Here is a 20,247-nt window from a genome sequence, read left to right on the forward strand (position 1 = left end):
AAGAAGTTCGGAGCCACACACTCACTAGCTGGGTGGAGGGACTGAAGCAGGAGGGTTGGTACCAATGCACACACCCTTGCCTGCCCTCTGGCTGAAGTCTTCCTTGTCCTACTTCTTCCAGTGCTTACTCTGTTGGCTGATGATTCAGCGACCCCAACTCTTTAACCGCAAGTCATAAAGAAGAACTGCAAACAACCCCAGCATCATCAGCAGAGGGGAACCCTCTCATAGTACCCACCACACAGAAACAAACACAAGGTTAGGGACTGAACTATGTCCCCCTCAGGTTCCTACATTGAAGCTCTAACCCCTATTGTGGCTGTATTTGAAGACAAGGCCTTTGGCGAGGTAATTAAGGTTAATGAGGTCATAAGGGTGGGGGCTCTCATCCAATAGGACTGGTGTCCCCATAGAAGGAGGACGAGACACCAGCTAGCACTCTTCTCAATCTCTCTCCACTCACACACAGATGAAAGGCCATGCACAGCAAGAGCGTGGCCGTCTGCAAGCCAGGAAGAGAGCCCTCACCAGAAACAAATCCTGATGGCAACCTGATCTTGAACTTTTTTTTTTTTGTTGGAGACAAGGTCTTGCTCTGTCACCCAGGCTGGAGTGCAGTGGTACAATCACGGCTCACTGCAGCCTCGACTTCCTTGACTTAAGCAATCTTCCTGCCTCAGCCTCCTGAGTAGCTGGGACTACAGGTGCACACCACCACGCCCAGCTAATTTTTATGGTTTTTTGTAGAGACGGGGTTTCACCTTGTTGTCCAGGCTGTTCTCAAACTCCTGAGTTCAAGTGGTCTGCCCACCTTGGCCTCCTAAGGTGCTGGGGTTACAGGGATGAGATACCATGCCTGGCCAATCTTGGACTTCTATGCTCCAGAACAGTGAGAAAACAAATCTCTATTGTTTAACCCACTCAGTCTATGGTATTTCGTTAAGATAGCCTGAGCCGACTAATCGTAAGCACAGACACAGAAAACCATGGCAAACTTCACCCTGCTAGATGCACAGCAGTACAGAGGCAAATACCAAGGAATGTCCTTACAAAGTGAGGTCTCGTGACTGATATTCTCAAAGAGGATGTTCAAGGTCTGCAGCAGCTGAACGCACACATAACGGCCCGACTTTTGCCGCAAGATGTTCAAGAAGAAAACAAACATATTCTTCTCCAGGAAGAAGCTGGGGAGGGAATGGAAAAGCATCAGTGGTTTGCTTCCACATGTGGAAACAGAAATTATTAACTGGTTTCATTCACAACACAAGTATTAGATTCACCCCTCTCCCCCAAGGTATCTGCACAGGTCATGCCACCCACTGTCACCCGCCACAGCTGGAATTCCCAGCAAAGGAATAAGATAATTCTGAGTATTAAATGAGTTTTAGAGCTGGGCACAGTGGCTCATGCCTGCAATCCCAGTACTTTGGGAGGCTGAGGCAGGATGATCGCTTGAGGCCAGTTCAAGACCCAGCCTGGACAAAATAACGAGACCCCTGCCTCTACAGAGAAGAAAAAAAAAATTAGGCGGTGGTGCATGCCTGAAGTGCCAGCTACTCAGGAGGCTAAGGTGGGAGAATCGCTTGAGCCCAGGAGTTCAAGGCTGCAGTGAGATATGATCAGGCCACTGCACTCCAGCCTGGGTGACAGAGCCAAAAAAAAAAAAAAAAAGTTCCCAAAAAGCTTTACCCCTACAGTTTTCTTCCCCTTAACTGCTAGTTTAGTCATGAGAAAAGCGACACAAACCCAGATTGGGGGACATTCCACAGAAGACCTGGCCAGCATTTCTCAAAACTTTCAGGGTCATAAAAACAACAGAAGACTAAAAAAGAGTCACGGAACAGAGAAGGCTGGGGAGATACGACAACCAAATGTACTGTGGTTCCCAAATTGTCAAGTTCTAGGGGAAAATAACTAGAAAGAAATACACAGGTCCTGATGTGGTGGAGAAACCCTACTAACCCATCCCCAGGTCTGTTTCTGCCTTTCTCCTTATGTATCGGATACTTGTCTGCACACAGCCTAGTGGCACTGGCTTCTGGGAGTACACGTTGGCTCTTTCAGTCTTGAAAAGGAAAGAGACCATCCAGTGCCTTTCTTTAAAGGAAGAGAATGACGTTTCTAGTTATGTGTTCTCTGTACTCAAGCCAACACCAGACAATCTTGCATATGGGACACTTGGAAGAAATGAGGTGTGCCTGCGGGTTGACTCAGTTGTGGGTGCCTCTCTGTCCTCGTCTGGCATCTCCACAGCAGTGAGGTCATGAGCCTGGAACTTACTCAGTGCTGCCTGATTCTGTCTGAATTCATGAATGGGTAAATGAATAAATTTAAATGGCCTAAAAAAGACTCTTACAATCTTCTCCAACTTGGAGGCCCATCTGCCTGTAAATGCCATTCATGTTGACCTCCAGAGTATTTCTGTCATTTGGCCTATTTTGTCTACCTTCAGTTCAAGTTGCATAAATCAGTGACTCCTAAGGGCCACCAGCAAACTCACTGCCGCACTGTGACCAACTTGGGAACTTGTTAAAATGCCTGTACCTAGATCTTGCCCCAGGGATTGACTCAGTAGGTCTAGCATAAAATCCATGAACCTAGATTTTTAAAAACTCCATAGGGGAGTGGGCAACTCGTCGGGAAAAAAGGGTGATTGTAGGACTGGAGCATTTTACAGTACCAGGAAGTAAGAAGTGCTCAAAAAAACAAAAGGAAGAGAGCATATCAAGGGGACACAAGAACCAGCCTGAAAGAGCTCCTTCCTAATAGCCAAAGCTGAAACAACTTGAGCAATAAAATAACAACATACTGAATTATAGCCCAAAGTATAAATAAATATCCACGAGTCCATATTAATATAAGCAAATGACAGCATAAATGAGAGAGAAGAGATGAATCTTCCATGCAGAAGAATTTCAAATAATATATGTAGATACTGCCCCCTTCTAGAAGGTACACCTTAACCCCCACCCCCTCATCATGAAAAGGTGGGGTAGACTTGGTGATCTCTTCTAAAGAACAGTGTGGGGAAAAGAGAAGAGAGTAGCTTTATAGTAGAGAAACCTGGCAGACAGCACCTTAACCAGGTGATAAAAGTAACATCACCAGGATGTCATGTGGACATCGTGAATGCCCTGTGATGATGACATGAGAGGGGCACTTTACTCCTATAGCTTTCTTCCCCTTAACTGCCAGTTTAATCATGAGAAAAACATGAGACAAACCCAGATTGGGGGACATTCCACAGGAGACCTGGCCAGCATTTCTCAAAACTTTCAGGGTCGCAAAAACAATGGAAGACTAAAAAAGAGTCACAGATCAGAGGAGGCTGGGGAGATATGACAACCAAATGTACTGTGGGAATATGGATGGGATCCTAGGACAGAAAGGAGATACTAATGAAAAACTGGCAAAATCCAAATGGGGGCTGAAGTTGACTCAATAATACTGTACCAATGTCAGTTTCTTAGTTTTGCCCAGTGCACCCTAGTAATGTAAGACACTTACAACGGGAACGTTCTATACTATCTTTGAAACTTTTTTATAAATCTAAAATTATTCCAAAATTTTAAAATGTAGTAAAAACAAAATTTTCTTAGGGACTTTGTTGGATAACTGTTTAAGAATCATGGAGACCCTAAGAGCTCAGCAGCTTTTCTAAGATGACAGATGGACAGGGTGTCATCTTAGGACCTAGAATGACAGGTCCATTCTAGGCAGGGTGCAGTAGCTCATGCCTGTAATCCCAGCACCTTGGGAGGCTGAGAAGGAAGAATCGTTTGAGCTCAGGAGTTTGAGACCAGCCCTGGCAACACAGCAAGAACCTGTCTCTAAAAATAAAAAATAAGTCCATTCTAGTCAAGGGGGACACAGTTTCTAATCTTTAACCCAAGGGTCCTTCTCATTTCCAAAAATGTATTTAAAAAAAAAAAATCCAGGCCGGGCGCGGTGGCTCACGCTTGTAATCCCAGCACTTTGGGAGGCCGAGGCGGGCGGATCACGAGGTCAGGAGATCGAGACCACGGTGAAACCCCGTCTCTACTAAAAATACAAAAAAATTAGCCGGGCGTGGTGGCTGGCGCCTGTAGTCCCAGCTACTCGGAGAGGCTGAGGCAGGAGAATGGCGTGAACCCGGGAGGCGGAGCTTGCAGTGAGCCGAGATTGCGCCACTGCACTCCAGCCTGGGTGACAGAGCGAGACTCCGTCTCAAAAAAAAAAAAAAAAAAAAAATCCAGCTGCGCACGGTGGCTCACGCCTGTAATTCCAGCACTTAGGGAGTCTGAGGCGGGTGGATCACCTGAGGTCAGGAGTTTTGAGACCAGCCTGGCCAACATGGCGAACCACTGTCTCTACTAAAAATACAAAAATTAGCCCCACGTGGTGGCGCGTGCCTGTAATCCCAACTACTTGAGAGGCTGAGGCAGGAGAATTGCTTGAACCTGGGAGGCAGAGGTTGCAGTGAGCCGGGATCACGCCAATGCACTCCAGCCTGGATGACACAGCAAGACTCCATCTCACAAAACAAAACAAAACAAAATTCCCCATGGATCCTTAAAGGAAGCTAGGTCTGTATATAAACACAACTTCCATTACTCACATGTTTTGCTTTGGAGATCATAGCCAGTGTTTACAGGTTTGCATTTTAAAGAGTTTGCATCTCCACAAGTAGCTTTATTGGATAACCTTACCGATGAAAATGTAAAGCTATCCTGAACCTATATTCAGGAACTTGCTCAGTGCTGCCTAACTCTGTCTGAATCCATGAAAAGGTAATATCCTTCTTATTCGGATATCTAATAAGAAACCAGGTTAAAAATAGAACACCTTTACTTTTCAAAAATGAGTTTTAAAAGTGGCCTCAATATTTATGATACACACGCGCACACACACACACCCAGCCACCCATGTTTGGTGGTTGTCATAACCCAGTCCCAAATCCTTCTGCACTAAGATATCAAGGCAGATCTATTAGGGAGGTAGTTCACAGTTAACAGCCCTTGCTTTTTTTTTTTTTTTTTTTTTCTGAGACACGGTCTCACTCTTGCCACCCAGGCTGGCGTGCAGTGGCAACATCATGGCTCACTGCAGCCTGGACCTCCTGGGCTCAGGCAATCCTCCCACCTCAACCTTCTGAGTAGCTGGGACCACAGGCACACACAACCATGCATGACTAATTTTTTAATTATACATAGAGACAGGGTCTCTGTACATTGCCCAGGCTTGTCTCAAACTCCTGGGCTCAAGTGATCCTCCTGCCTCAGCCTCCCAAAGCACTGGGATTACAGGTGTGAGCCACCGCGCCTGGCGGCCCTTGCTTTTTAACTGTCCAGTGAGGCACGTCTGTCTTTATCATTTGCTATCATTTATTCCTGTACCAGGCACTAGACAAAGAGAACTTTTTCTCTGTCCTTTAAAGGTAAAGAAACTGAGCCTTAGGGAGATGAAGAGCCTGGCTGAGGACTGCTCACCTAGGCAGTACAAGAGTGGGGGGATCCCCTCACAGATTCTGGGTGTGTGTCACTTTTCCACCGCTTACCAGCTATGTGACCTTGAGCAAAAAAGGGGATAACAACAGGGCCTCTACCATGGGGTGCGTGGGAAACTTAGCTGGATTGTCTCATCAGGAGCTCAGCCCTGTGCCTGGTCATCAGTAAACATGGTAATTGGGAGCCCTTAGTGACTCCCCCACAGGCCTTCTGTTCATGTCAAATCTAACCACCAGACATGTTCTCCTTCCTTTGGGAAAATAAACAGACACAACCTGGAGGAAAATTCCCCATGACATTTTCAGGTTTTCTAGAGACACTCATTTCCATAACTTCCCCATTTTGGGCTTGCATTTCTATAGTGCTTCAAGGGCATTTTTTTTTTTTTTTTTTTTTTTAACAGCTAGACAGAGATATCTAGGCAAGATCAAACTAGCGTCAAATCCTGACATCATCTGGAATGACTCACAGTAAACATTTAGAAAAACATTCAAAGAATAATAACCAAAAAACAGCAATCATTAGAAACCCTTACTCAAATACAGAGCTGTCATTTTGATCTCCCCAGATCAGGATCTCAGTGATGGAACGGATGGTCTCCACTAGCAGGTTCCGGTTCTGTTCTGTGACTGTGGTGTTTTTGGTCAGAACATGGTACAGATACCTGAGAGAAATGAGAGAAAAGGAAATTAAAGGTTACCAACTGAAATGCAAGCCAAGTTCAATGACCATTAGCAATATTCTGGAGACAATACAGCAATGCTTTTTCAGGTTTGGGTAATGCAATTTCCCATTCAGATTAGATGTAACTCACAACCCAAGAAAAATAGCAGACAATGCTTTGAAGGGTTAAACTAAGGACACACCAACCCAGACTGAGACAAGAAAATCGTCAAACCCTTGAAGTCAACTACTCTCAAACTGCAGTGTGCAACAGAATCACCCGGAGAACTGAATCAAGTGGGGGCTCCTGGAGCCCCCTCGGAGATTCAGATTCAGCAGGACTGAGAGAAGAGCAAGTAGCCACCTGTTTCACATGCTTCCCGTGATGTTGATGCCTTCAGAGCAAGTGGGGACATACAGCTCAGGCTGGATGCCTAACATGGGACCTGCAGCCAGGCTAATGTTGAGGTTTAGAGAGATGGAGCCATAGCTTAGGAAGGCTGGGTCCCAGAGCAGTTGCTGGCGCAAAAATCACATGCAATTCCCCTTGTAATGCTCACAATCCCTCTCAAGTGCAGTGAGCCCATCAGAACTTATGGCTCAAATGATCTGGGTGGTTTGCAGCCCAAGGGCAATGGTCTTATTTGCTGAGAACAGATTGTTAAATTCACTGAGTTAAATGGGCTGCCTGGGAGCGGTGGCTCATGCCTGTAATCCCAGCACTTTGGGAGGCCGAGGTGGGTGGATCACCTGAGGTCAGGAGCTCAAGACCAGCCTGGTCAACATGGTGAAACCCCGTCTCTACTAAAAATACAAAAATTAGCTGGGCGTGGTGGCGGAAGTCTGTAATCCCAGCTACTCCGGAAGCTGAGGCAGGCAGAATTGCTTGAACCTGGGAGGTGGAGGTTGCAGTGAGCTGAGATCGCACCATTGCATTCTAGCCTGGGTGACAGAGCGAGAATAAATAAATAAACAAACAAACAAACAAATAAATAAATAAGGGCGGAGAGGGTATGGTGCTGTACTTCATCTACCTAAACAGTCCTGAATGCCAGGTGCTGGAGCAGAGACAGGTAGACACCATCCAGTCCTCACGGCCTCTTTGCTGGTGGGGGAGACCAAAAGAATCACCGAGGCCAGTCCTGAGCAGTGCGGGGACCAGAAGCCTGGGGGCTGGATGCCCCGGGAGTGCCACCAGGCACGGCTTTTAAGACGGCTTCTCCAGGGCCCACAGCCCCAGGTAACTTCACCTGTCAAGGGAGCTCAGGCTTGAGAAGGAAAAGCAGACACCAAGAGGAAGTGACTCAGGAAAAGTGCCCTCCCCTCCTGATTTCTTTTATGGCCAACTTCAGTTTTCAGGGCTGGGGGTCTGGTGAGAGCAGGGAAGGAAAGGTCTAGACAGGATTGTCCCATCTATAATCTCTAAAAACGGGTAAGACATAAAGAGGAAGCAGCTTGAAGATGAAACAATAAAGAACAATCTGCTATTTAAAGGGGCTAGGGTTTATTTATGAATACTGTTACTGTTTGTTATGCTTTAAAGACCTAGTATAATCAAGCATTTAATTAATTTATTAGAAATTGCATGTAATTTTTAATATGCAGTAATTAGAGGAGCCTTCAAAAAACACAAATCCTCAACCATTTGTACCCAAATCTATCAACGAGGCTGCGGGAGGGGGCATGGGTCCAGTTTCCTTCTATAATTATGTAACTCAAACAGCACTTGAACCACCCTGGGATGAATCATTGGAGGACCCACTCCCAAATCTACATCTTCATCTTGCCTCAAGTGCATCTTCCCCAAGAGTTTCAAACAGCAGAGTTTTCCAAATTGCAGTTCCCAGGCATCCTGCATCAGAATCACCTCTGTAAGTTGTCCCAGACCCACTGAATTGGACTTTTGGTGCAGGGCCCCAATCCCACTGAAGTTTGACAGTCACCACACCACTCCAGCTGTGGCCATCAGTGACACTCTCCACGCAGGCCCCCATGTGCCCAACACCCTACCAGTGACAAGACATTGTTGGCAATGTGGGAGAAGGGCAGATTCTCCCTCTTCTCTTCCGTGTACATCTATTAGCATCACACATCATACTCCTGGTCAATGGGAGATGGTGGCTTAGGTGGGTGGGTCTGCTCTGAAGATCCCCAACAAGAAGAGGAAATTTTAAATTCTTTAGGACCACATGACTTCAATTGATGGGGCTTTCTGCTTAGAATGACGTTGCTGTCCTTGTCAACCAACAAACTCTTACTTACATTTCAAAACCCAGCTCGGACATCTCTTGGTAAAGCTTTCCCCATGCCCCCCTCCCAGGTGGATTTAATTGTTCCCTCCTCACTGGCACCTCTGTACCCACACACATTTGCTACCGCACAGCCCACCCTCATTTGCAAACATCTGCCTCCCTTACTAGACCTGAGCTCCTCAAGGTCAGCACCATCACCTTATTGATCTTAGTGACCCCAATACACTCCAAATGTCTGATACACAGCAGGTGTTCAATAAATGCTGAATGGGGCAGGGGATGGTCTTTGTAAACATAACTTAGATGAAAGCATACACGACTGAACATAGCCAGAGGTGCAAATGCCAGACACGGCAAGTGACAGAGCAGAGCTCTGGTGAAGAGGTCAGGCTTTGGAGTCTGGCAGACAGACTTGGGCTTGACCTCTGGCCCTGCCACCTCCTAACTGTGGCCTTGGACAAGGTGCTTCACCTCTCTGCAGCTCAGATTCTACACAGTGGTGGAAACAGTCAAGGCTTCCTCACTGGGTTGTTCCAGAGAGGCAACGTGACCATGCACAGAAAGAGCCGAGCACAGCGCCTGGCACAGAGCAAGGGCTCAACAGAAGCAGGCTCGGCTGCCATGGTGATTAGATTATGGTCATTGTGGTGGGGGCCGTTATTCACATTATTACTACATTATCCAAGGAATATTCCAGGAAGGTAGAGAAGAGATCAGGCTAGATTCAAACAGGGAAAGAGGGCTTCAGGGGAGGAGTCTTGATGGGAAGGTTCAGCGAAACCAGAGCAGGAAGTAGAGAAAGTCTGGTATTTCCTGAGAGGCACTAGAATATATGGTTAATTACAAACACTGGTATAGTTAGAACATAGGGTTAATCACAGGCACTGCAATGCCTGGGTCTGAGCACACCTCCATCACGTATTAGCTGGTTGATCCTGAGCAGGTTACTTTCCCTCTGTGCACCTCAGTTATCTCACCTGTAAAATGTAAACAGCAATGGTACCTGAATACTTTAGTATCTACCTATTTTGGTGGTGTTGGGAGATAACAGATAACTAACTTGGCAGTTACTATGTATGATACAAGTGCTAGCTATTGTTATTGTTGCCCTCATTAAATAATTTCTGGGAAAAAGGCCTAGTAACTACCAGAAGGCCCTTATAGGCAGAGAGGGCAGTGCGGTAAGTCCTGAAAAAAAGATTCTAGGAGCCCCCATGTGCCTGGTTCTCTGTGAGGGCTTCATGTGACCTACAGACTCACAGTACTGTGAAGATGTGCACACTGTTGCCACTGCACAGGACAAGACAGCAAGTGAGGTTTGGCAACGTTCAGTAGCTCGCCCACAGACCTGTGACCGGGAAGCAGGGTCTAAGAATTCCATTTGTTTCTTGGCCTCTCAATATTTGGTGTTCTTTGCCCTGGTCGGTGGCGCCATCTCCTGGGTATGTAGTGATATTGCGTGGGGGCTTTCTTGCAGTAATGAAGGTGGGCGCCTGTTCATATGTTTATGGACTGTTTGAATATCTTCTTTTGTGAAGTGTCTGTGCAAATCTTTTGCCCTTTTTCTCTTTTTGAGACACAGTCTTGCTCTGTCGCCCAGGCTGGAATGCAGTGCTGCGATCTCCACTCACTGCAAGCTCTGCCTCCCAGGTTCACACGATTCTCCTGCCTCAGCGTTCCGAATAGCTGGGACTTCAGGTGCCCGCCATCACGCTCGGCTAATTTTTTTGTATTTTTAGTAGACACGGGGTTTCACCGTGTTAGCCAGGATGGTCTCGATCTCCTGACCTCGTGATCCACGTACCTCGGCCTCCCAAAGTGTTGGGATTACAGGCGTGAGCCACCGCACCTAGCCTGCCCATTTTTAAAATTCGGCTGTGTGGCTTTTTCTTGCTTGTTTGGTAGAGTTCTTTATATACTCTGACCACAAACCCTTTACTGGAGATAAATATTGCAAATACTTTCTCTGATGGTGGCTTACCTTTTCGTTCCCTTTATACTGGGTCTTTAGGTGAGTAGAGGTTCTTAATTTTAATGCAGTTCAATTTATTAATCTTTCCCTTGGATGGTGTTTCTTGTATCAAGCTTAAGAGGTTCTTACCTACCCCAAGGTTATAAGGAAATGCCTTTTACTTCTAACAAAGTTACTGTTTTACTCTTCATATTTTGACTTTGAGTACATCTGGAACTGATTTCTGTGTATGATATGAGGTATTGGCCAAAATTAATTTTTTCTATATGGAAATCTACTTGACTCAGCACCATTTACAGAAAAGGCCCTCACTTCTCTACTGCACTCCAGCGCCACCATTGTCATTAATCAGGTGACTACCCGTGTGGGTCTCATTCTGGATACTCCAGTTTCATTGATCTATTTGTCTATCCTTGTATCAAGACCATACTGTCTGATTACTGCAGTTTTACAATAAATCTTGCCATATGGTAATTAAGTCTTCCAACTTCTTTCCTTCTGTTTTTCAATATTGGCTAATCTTGGCCCTTTTAATTTCCGTATACATTTAAAAATCACCTTCTTCATTTCCACAAAAATACCTGCTAAAATTTCCTTAGACTTGCCCTACATCTATGGCTAAATTTGGAGAGAACTGACATATTTACAATAGTGTAACATTCTGATATTTACAGCATTTGTTTCCACGCTCACTTGACAGGAGTCTTGCAGATCTGTTGTTAGAGTTGCTCCTAGGTAGTCGCTATTTTTTTATGCTATTGTAAATGATATTGTTTGAAATATTCATTTTCTAAATGTCTTTTGCTGGTATATAGAAATACCCACTAGACTGCAAGCTCCAAAGCTCAATGGGGGTTACACCTTCACCTTGCTCATCTTTCTGTCCCACAATGCCCTGGCACACCGTTTTACACAATGTTTTAGGAAGAGATACTCAATATACATTTGCTTGAATGTAATGGGGGGAAAAGCTGAATGGATTAAGATTTAATGTTTTAATGGTGTATCTAATTCCAGGGTTTTGGAAGATTAGGTAATTCAACCACCTCAGAGACATAAACATTTTAGTAACTTTTTGTTGTTGTTGTCGTTTTTTAAGATGGAGTCTTGCTCTGTCGTCAGGCTGGAGTGCAGTGGCGTGATCTCGGCTCACTGCAGCCTCTGCCTCTTAGGTTCAAGCGATTCTCCTACCTCAGCTTCCCAGGTAGCTGAGTTTATAGGTGGAGGCCACCATGCCCAGCTAATTTTTGTACTTTTAGTAGAGATGGGGTTTGGCCATGTTGGCCAGGCTGGTCTTGAACTCCTGACCTCAAGTGATCTGCCTGCCTTGGCCTCCCAAAGTGCTGGGATTACAGGCGTGATCCACCATGCCCGGCCCATTTTAATAACCTTCTGATTATAAATGTAACATTCACTTTAGAGAGGCTGGAAACTTTGACAATGAAAGAGAAATAGCAGCCGTGGTGCCTAGGGATGACTGCTGCTGCAGTTGCAATCTATTTCCTTGGGTCTTTGTCTTTGCTATGGATATTTACTTAGTTGAGGTCATGTTGCATTATCCATTTCCATGCCAATCTTATTTCCCACCTCAGCTAAAACAAAAGCACTTTTTTTGGTTATTGAAAACTGTTTGCAAGTATCTGTAATGGCTACACAGTATGACATTGAAAGGACAACCACAGTAGCAACTCTTGTGAAGGGCATTAAGATTCCTAATTGTTAGAGTGATAACAATGTTGCTATGACCATCTTTGTATGCAAAGCTGTGTCTTTATCTCAGAAAAGTTTCAAAGGACAGAATAATTACCTTGCTACTTAATGGCAGCAAATTAAAATGTTTCTCTTACAATGATAACCACTGTTACAATGATAACGTTTTTTCTCAAACTAGGTAGCTACCTCAGTAAAACAGGTGAAGCTTCCTATTACTGCCAGTCTCTGTCTGCGTGCTTCGTTTAATCCCAGAAACAACTGACCCTTTGGGGATGATGCTCTGGGAGCTGAGGCACCTGTCCAGGGCCCTGGGGCAGCAAAGGAGGTGCCTAGGTTAGAACCAGGCAGACTGAACTCCAGACCCCGTGATTATGACCCTTCTAGGACTACAGAAATGCAAACCATGAAGTAAGCAACAATTTTATTGGCCAAGAATTTACATGAGGTTATGAATGCCTAACATACAAAAATAAAATAAAATAAATAAAACAACACCAAATCGATAAACCAAAAAGGCATGAAAATACTATCAGATCTCATGGAAAGTCCTTATAAAGGGCTCTAACTCCCATTTGTCTGGAAAAGAGCCAGTATTCTCATGTCCCCAACAGGAGCTCTGCAGATGCAGTCTCAATAGCCGAGCTCTGCCTGTTAGCCACCTCTCCACCGACAGACGAGCTTCACAGTTTGAAATGCCTGGAGAAGAGAAACTGCAACCAACACACTCGAGGTGCATCACCAAGGATGATAGACGTAAACAAACCTCGCCTCAATAGCCTCTGCTTTCTCAAGTCACTGATTTCACAGGTTAAACCACTACAGTTAAGAAAGTCCCATCTCCTTCAAAAATGAGCAATTCAGTCCATTTCAGAGATAGGAATACGAGGTCCAAGTTCATTTCAGTGACAGCATTTTCTGCACGTGCTATGCCTTGCACCATAATGCGCTTATTAGGATGCTCCTCTTTCAGGATTTTGAAATGTATATTTGCAAGCTGGGGAATGAGAAAGGATAAGCAGAATGATAGGAGGTCTGGGGGTTAGAAATTTACCCCCCAGTGTCCACACAGCTCCAAATAACAATGTCTCAGGTGTGGTAGAGGGATGGGAGACACAGAGCCTGTGTCTGTCTGGCCTGTTCAGCACTCGGGCAGAGGCCCTGCAGACGTTCCCCAGTGTGTCCCACTCTGTGCCCTGAAAACCGCCATCTGGTCAGTGTTCAGCCTTCTGGCCAGCAGGACGAGGAGAAGCTTCACGCAGGGTGGAATCAGGCTAGAGGATTAGAGAAGGTGTTCACAGGCTGCGCATCCCCTGGTGAATCATCCCCCAAAGATGTCAAACAGGGCCGGCAAGTGAGGCTGGGCCGGGGATGTGTAGGGTGTAGGCAGGGCTTTTAGCCCTACAGAAAGTCATGGCTCTGGCACAGGTGCTGTGACTAAACTGGGGAGAACAAGCAGTTGTTGGGAAAAGACTGGCCTTTTCTGAAAACAGAGGTCCGCCTCTTGTTCAACCTGTGACAAATATTTGTTGATTGCTTACTATCTGCCACGTCCTGTGCTGGCATCCCAGTACCCAGCTGAACAAGCCATACAGGCTTTCATGATGCTTATGTTCAAATTGGGAGAAAACAAGAAAAACATATGTAACAAAGGAAGACAATGTCTGATAGCCAAAGGACAGGAGCCCCGGCCAGCTTCCTGAGGGTCTAACTCAAGGCCGGTATGAAACTTTAAGAACATAGAGGAGCTCACAGCCGACCTGCTGTTTGGTGATGAGAAGTATATAATAACGTGTTAACTGTGTGGGACAGTGTGAACAGGCACAGGAGAAGTTAGAGAAGACAGCAAAACTCTTGTTGGCTGAAGTCACCAGGGCAATTTTTAGGGAAGAACTGGCATTTTCGGGATAGAGCTAGGGATTTGGATGGGCAGGAAGAAAAGAGCAGGGGAGCTCAAGTGGGCAGGCGAGGGGTGTGTGTGAGTGGACCAGCAACAGGAGATACGCCTGGATGATGGGAGCCGCTGCCATAACTCCCCAGGGACGGCAGCAGCGCCCCTGCCCCCCGTCCCCCCGCCCCCCCAACACACCACCTCCAGTCTGCCCCTCCTCCAATCCATTCCGCCAGCTTCAGCCAGACCACAGCCTTTCTGTGGTTAAAAAACCTTCAGCGGCTCCCTACTGTTCTCACTCATAGTCTGAATTCCTCAAAGTGATTTACAGGGCCCCAGGGTAACTGGCCTCTGGAGACTCTCCCAAGCATGGCTCTGAGCTTGGGTCCTCACCCCCTCTTCGCCCAGTGAACACTCCCCTGCTGAACCACGTGAGTTCTGCCAATGTGCACTGCTCCCCTTGCCCCACTAGGCTTTCTCAAATGCCTTTTCCTCTGCCTGAAACATCCTTCCTTCCACCTGACACCCCGCTGCCTGGTAACAACTACTCACCCTGTAGGTCTCCACTTAAACAGCGTCTGCCTACCAAGGATGTTCCTGACTCCCTGTGCTCCCAAACTAGATGGTGGGAAGGCCTGGAAGAACTTAGACGTGACATAGTGGGAGCCTAGGACCCATAATGTGTGGCATGGTGAAGACGATATTTTAAGAAAATCAACATGGCAATATTGTACCCCAAGCTCTAACACTGTCAGTGCCACCAAGAGTAGGTGTGCGTCTGTCTACCTGCCATGGATCCATTCCCTGCCTTCTTTGGGCAATAACCCCTGATTATCCCATGGGGAACCACCCTTTTCTCTCATTCTCTTCCACTAGCTTGAGTGGAGCTCATCCCACTCTTGCTCCAGGGAAGGAAATATGAGTGGGGAATGGCCCATCAGATCCCCCTATACCTTTGGCCAGAGTGACAGTTCAGGGGTGGCATGAGACCTTGTTGGCCCAGGGATACTCAATTCTGGTCTTCTGCTGGCAATATTGAGGAAAGAAGCTCTCTTCTTCCCCAGGAATGCTAAGCTGATATGATGTAAGCCTGCAGCCTGCCTGAAAACCACACTAACAGGAAAAAGGTGGAGCTGAAAGGTAGAAAAAGGCCGACTTCTGATGGCTCCAAACGCCTGGATTCAGCCATGGTTGAGCGGGGACAGACCATTCAGTGACAGGAGCTATTCAATCCATTTGAGGCTTAAGGCAATTCTAGCTGGGCTTCTGTCACTGGAACCAAAAATCTTGACCCCCACACAAAGTGGACCAGAATGAAGGCCACAATACAAAAACGACCAATTTCTACCAGCCGCAGACTTGCAGTCCCTGGTAAAGACGATGTTTCAGTAGCACTCAAATGATTCCAACACTCAGGCTTCCGCTTGGTGGTGGACATTTGTCAGTCAATGTCACAGCCTTGCCACTAATCTGGACAATAAACCATCCATGGTGTGTAGCAAATAACCTCTTGACTACTGCAATCTGCCTGAGCGAAATCACTAACTCAGTTCAGTAGACAGAGACCACAGATAGGAAGTTTTCTACCATTTAGCAAAAGTAAAACCCTAACAGGAAAATTCCTTTCCAGTTTGCAAGCTGGGAGTGTTACAAAGAATAATGAAGCTAAAAACAGTTTCCAGCTCTCTGTGCAATCTTCTCAAACTTTCTGTAAATCTCAAACTGTTCTAAAAAAGTAAAATCTAGGCCGGGCGCAGTGGCTCACGCCTGTAATCCCAGCACTGTGGGAGGTCGAGGTGGGCGGATTACAAGGTCAGGAGATCCAGACCATCCTGGCTAACACGGTGAAACCCCGTCTCTACTAAAAATACAAAAAATTAGCCAGGCGTGGTGGCAGGCGCCTGTAGTCCCAGCTACTCGGGAGGCTGAGGCAGGAGAATGGCGTGAACCCAGGAGGTGGAGCTTGCAGTGAGTTGAGATCGCACCACTACACTCCAGCCTGGGTAACAGAGCCAGTCTCTATCTCAAAAAAAAAAAAAAAAAAAGAAAGAAAGAAAAAAAGAGGGTTTCCAGATGCCTTGTGTATTTAAAAAATAATAATAATAATAAAATAAATTATTTTAACTATCTTAAACTTTTCCTCTCCATCCATACTGCCCTAGTTCAAGGCAAGAGTGTATTAGGAACTGTCACTTGTCACTGGTAGGGTGACCAGTTTATACTAGTTTGTCCAGGACTTTCCCAGTTTTAGCACTGAAAGTCCCATATCCTGGGAAACTCCTCAGCCCAGGCAAACCAGGATAGCTGGTCACCCGAAGTATCAGATAAATCCCAAGCCCCTTCCCACTTCCAGCCTTGTTTCCCACAGCTATCAGCCCCCACCTGGACATGCCACAAAACCCCCAGGGTCCTGGTCACAGTGCTCCGCCTCCCGCCCCTGCTGCCTGCCCGTGGTGGCTTCTGTTCGTTCTTGGAGAACCCGCGTTGGTGTTGTCTCCTCCAGAAAGCTCCCAAGAAGGGTTCCCACAGAACCCTGGGTCCATGGCGATCTCAGCACTTGTCACACTGTACAGTCACTGGCTCTACAGCTGTCTCCCCCAGCAGCCTGCAAACTCCCTCAGGGAATGAGCTGTTCTGTACCCAAGACCCAAGACGTTTACTAACAGCCAAATGCAGAGTGGCGCAAGCCCCAGCGTGGGCACCGGCTGTTTACAGCACTCTTTTCCAAGTCACTGGGGGCTCTTCTAACCCCCCCACCAATACACAAATCTCAGGTTCTTGCGGCTGTAATATGGATTAAGCTGATCTGCCCGATTCAGGGCAGGCAACTCGGGTTTCCAAAGAAGCATCCGATAGACATGTGATCTAAACAATGAACCCAGGCAGTTCCCAGGATACTGCAAAGGAACCAGAGACCGTTTACCATTCCCTGCTGGCTGGCAAAGATGCCCCATTGGTGATGAGACTCAGCCAAGTCAAAAGTGTTCTCAAACAGACTTATCGGGAAGTTTTATTCAGAAAGACAGTACAATGAGTACAAGCTCAGGAGTCAAATCCTGCCTCTGCTACCCTTCAGCTGCCGACACCTTGGGGCAAGTCACCGAAGCCCCTTGAACCTTAGTTTCCACTTCCTTAAAATGGAAACAATAACGGTTCCTGTAACTCACAGACTTGTGAGGACTAAGGGAAATAACACACAGGAAGTCCTTAGCAAATACCCGGTACAGAATAACGCATTCGATAACTTAATAAATTAAGGTAATTTAAAAGGGCTAGAGTTAAGCAGAGTTAGGTGAGAGCCTGGAGGTACCTGGATGCCGGCAAGAGGCCCAACCTCCTCTGGGTAACTCCCCTCCCCTCCTCCGCCACCTCCGCCCACTCGATAAATTCCTGAAATCCTTCAACCACTCCCTTTCCCGGCCAGCTGCCCTCCCATCTAAGATCCCCGCCCCCCTACCCACCCCATCCTTGTCCTGGGCCTCTTTCCTACCCCTGTCTTCTCTCACCACCTCCTGCTCTAAAAGTGCCCCTCACCACATAGTGAACCCTCCTGCTCCCCACTCTTCAAGACTCACAAACGTTTACTAAATGCTGCTCCATGCTAGAAAGGTCACAGCTGAGAACTGCGGCCCTGCCACTACTCCTACCCCACTCCCGGGGACACATGAGAAGTCCCTATCTAATTCCCTCCCACCAATCCTTCCCACAGCCCCGTCTCCCTTCCACTACTTCCCACCATATACCTAACCCTATCCTCCTTCTTTCCCATTAGTAGTCTCAGATCTCCCTCTGGAAACCTGCCTATTTCTTGACACTGAAGGTTTGTCTACTCCCCTCTTCAGCATCCCCGTCATTTCTCTCCCTAAAGCCTTTCCCTTCATAGAGATCTCTATTTTTCATCATCCTCCACACCTGCCCCCAAATCCTGGGTCTTGGCCTGCATGCTCTTCACCTCTCCCCAGTTCAATCATTCATTTTTCCACTCTTTAAGTAAGCAGAGAGGAGTACTAGATGCTGGGAATACAACTGTGAACAAACCAAGCAGTCTCTGCCCTCCTGAAGTGCCAGTTTAACAGGAGACAGAAAATAAGCATAAATAAAAAATAAAGAATAATTGCAGAGAGTGGAGAAGCACTCAATGAAAGCAAGTGAAAAATGTGATGGATACGAATTGGGATGTGGGGAGCACGTTAGTTAGGGTGGTCCGGGAAGGCCTTGCTGAGCTGATAATAAACACAGCTACCACTACTGGCCACCTACTACGTAACTACTGGGTCAGTCACCTTCCATTTCCATTACAATGTTCACGATCCCCATTTGCAAATGGGGATCTGGAGGCTCAGAGAGGTGAAGTAATTTGCCCAAGGTCACACAGCCAGTAAATGGTGGTGTCAGGATTCGAACGCAGGTGTGGCTGCAAAGCCAGCCTCTTAATTTCTGCACTCCTGGTCCCAAGACCCTATTTGCCCCCTGTCCTCCCCCAGAGCTTAGAGTCACTCCCTCCTCAGAGGTCTCTACTTTTCATCATCCTCCCCACTCGCCCCAAAATCCTGGGTCTCAGCGTGCATGCCCCCAGCTTAGACTCCCCTCGGAAAATAATCTGTTCTTTTTTAATAATTAATGCCGTTTATTAAGCAATTGTACGTGTTCTGAGCTTAACGTTCATTCCCTTATCCAACCAACCCTCAACACAATGGCAGGAAGCAGGTGCTGTTACTCTACTCTTTTTACAAGTGGGGAACCTGAGGCCTATATTCACACAGATAGATTCGCACCCAGATCTGCCCGACTCCAGGACCCAGGCCTTTGACACCCTAAGCTGTTCAGTTTAAGAAATACCTCGCCAGGAAACTTGGTGGACACCATCAAGAACAAGTCTGTGTCCATAAACTGAAATCGCATCCTCTCGCTTTACAGGTGGGGATACGGAGACTCTGAAATTAAGCGACTTGTCCAAGGTCACACAGCCAAGAGCGACGGGGTCAGGGTTCGAACCCAGGCGCCCTGACTCCCGAGCCCTCGCTCTTAACCACCACACGGGCTTCCCCGGGCGCCCTTCGCCGCCGCTCTCACGCCTCCTAGAGCCCCGACCCGGAGCTCGGCGCCCCCGTCTCCCTGTCCAGCCCCGCGGCCTCCCGCTACGCCCCCCACACTCACTTGAGGTGGTCCAAGGAGTGGATGTTGCGGGAAGACTTGCCATGGCCCCCGCCCACCCAGCTCCGCGAGCGGCCAAACATGTCGGCGGCCCCGACCCGTCTCTCGTCTCACGGTCTCATGCCCGACCAGCAGAGCGGCCCAGCGCCCGCGGCGGTAGCATAAGCGGAGGATGCGGCGGCGGAGGTGGTGGAGGAACCGCCAGCCGCCTTCCTCCCCGGCCCACAGCCCAGCACTGACATTCAGCCGGAACCGGCCGTTCGACGGTCGCGCTTTACGGCCGCCGCCGCGTGGGACGCTGGGAAATGCAGTTCACCCGCGAGGCCTTCAGCGGCAGGACTCCGCGAATGGACTACAAGGCCCGGCATGCATCCCGCAACCGAGGGCCTACGGCCATCCAGAAAAGGCGGGGCGAGAGGAGGAGCGACCGCAGAATCGTCCGGGTGGGCGGGATTTGGAAGCTTTGGGCGCAGTCCCGGTGAAGGAATCGGCGAAGATGGGTCAAGGAAAGTCACCACTGTAGTAACAATTATTAGATTTCTAATAAGAATAAGAATAGTGTTGGATGGTGTATACTATGCAAAGCCACTGTCCTAAGGGCTTTACATATTAAGGTATTTAATTTTCACAACCATCCTATGAATTGGGTACTATTATCAAACCTATTTTATCATCAAGGAAACCGAATCACTGAGAGGTTGACTTACACAAGATCATGCAGTTAATAAGTGGCAAAACCAAGGTTAATATCCACGCATGCACCCTTATTTTTCATTCCCTTTATAAACCAAAACGGCACTAACTAGATAACAACCTTATTTGTCCTGACAGCCTTTTTTCTTTTTCCACTTCAATTAAGTGTGTGTGTGTGTGTGTGTGTGTGTGTGTGTGTGTGTGTTGGAAAAGCCTGGAAGCAACAATGCACCAAACTGAACATTTTGTACTTCCAGAGGATTCGTCTGGACTTCACCCAGAATTCATGCTATTTCCCAAAGTACCACATTAAAATGAAAAAGGAAACACCCAACTTTCTGCATGAGCCAGAATATATCTAACTTCTCCCCTGGATCAGAAGTGGTAAGTTCAGTGTGGGCAAGACTTCTCAAGTTTACCATCCAT

At 47.2% G+C, this 20,247-nt stretch overlaps 1 protein-coding gene across 21 annotated transcripts in view; it reads right to left on the reverse strand.

Annotated features, from left to right (window-relative positions):
* Nucleotides 1-19,406, reverse strand: part of CLEC16A (C-type lectin domain containing 16A) — a 240,763-nt gene extending 221,357 nt beyond the window's left edge. For 15 of the 21 annotated variants that reach the window (XR_010115778.1, XM_063618182.1, XM_063618180.1 and 12 more), the window contains exons 1-3: nt 19,132-19,385; nt 6,022-6,150; nt 1,051-1,184 (exon numbers count right to left, since the gene is read on the reverse strand). Coding sequence is in view for 20 of the 21 variants with exons in the window: in XM_063618182.1 (XP_063474252.1) it covers nt 1,051-1,184; nt 6,022-6,150; nt 19,132-19,211 (343 nt within the window). In the remaining variant the exon portion in view is untranslated. Of the gene's footprint in view, nt 1-1,050; nt 1,185-6,021; nt 6,151-19,131 lie in introns of those variants that run through there. The other 6 variants (XM_055242568.2, XM_055242566.2, XM_055242565.2 and 3 more) reach the window with 2 other exon arrangements.
* Between the last annotated feature and the right edge of the window lie 841 nt (nt 19,407-20,247).

Source organism: Symphalangus syndactylus, chromosome 14, assembly GCF_028878055.3.
Source record: "Symphalangus syndactylus isolate Jambi chromosome 14, NHGRI_mSymSyn1-v2.1_pri, whole genome shotgun sequence".
Taxonomy (NCBI): Eukaryota; Metazoa; Chordata; class Mammalia; order Primates; family Hylobatidae; genus Symphalangus; species Symphalangus syndactylus.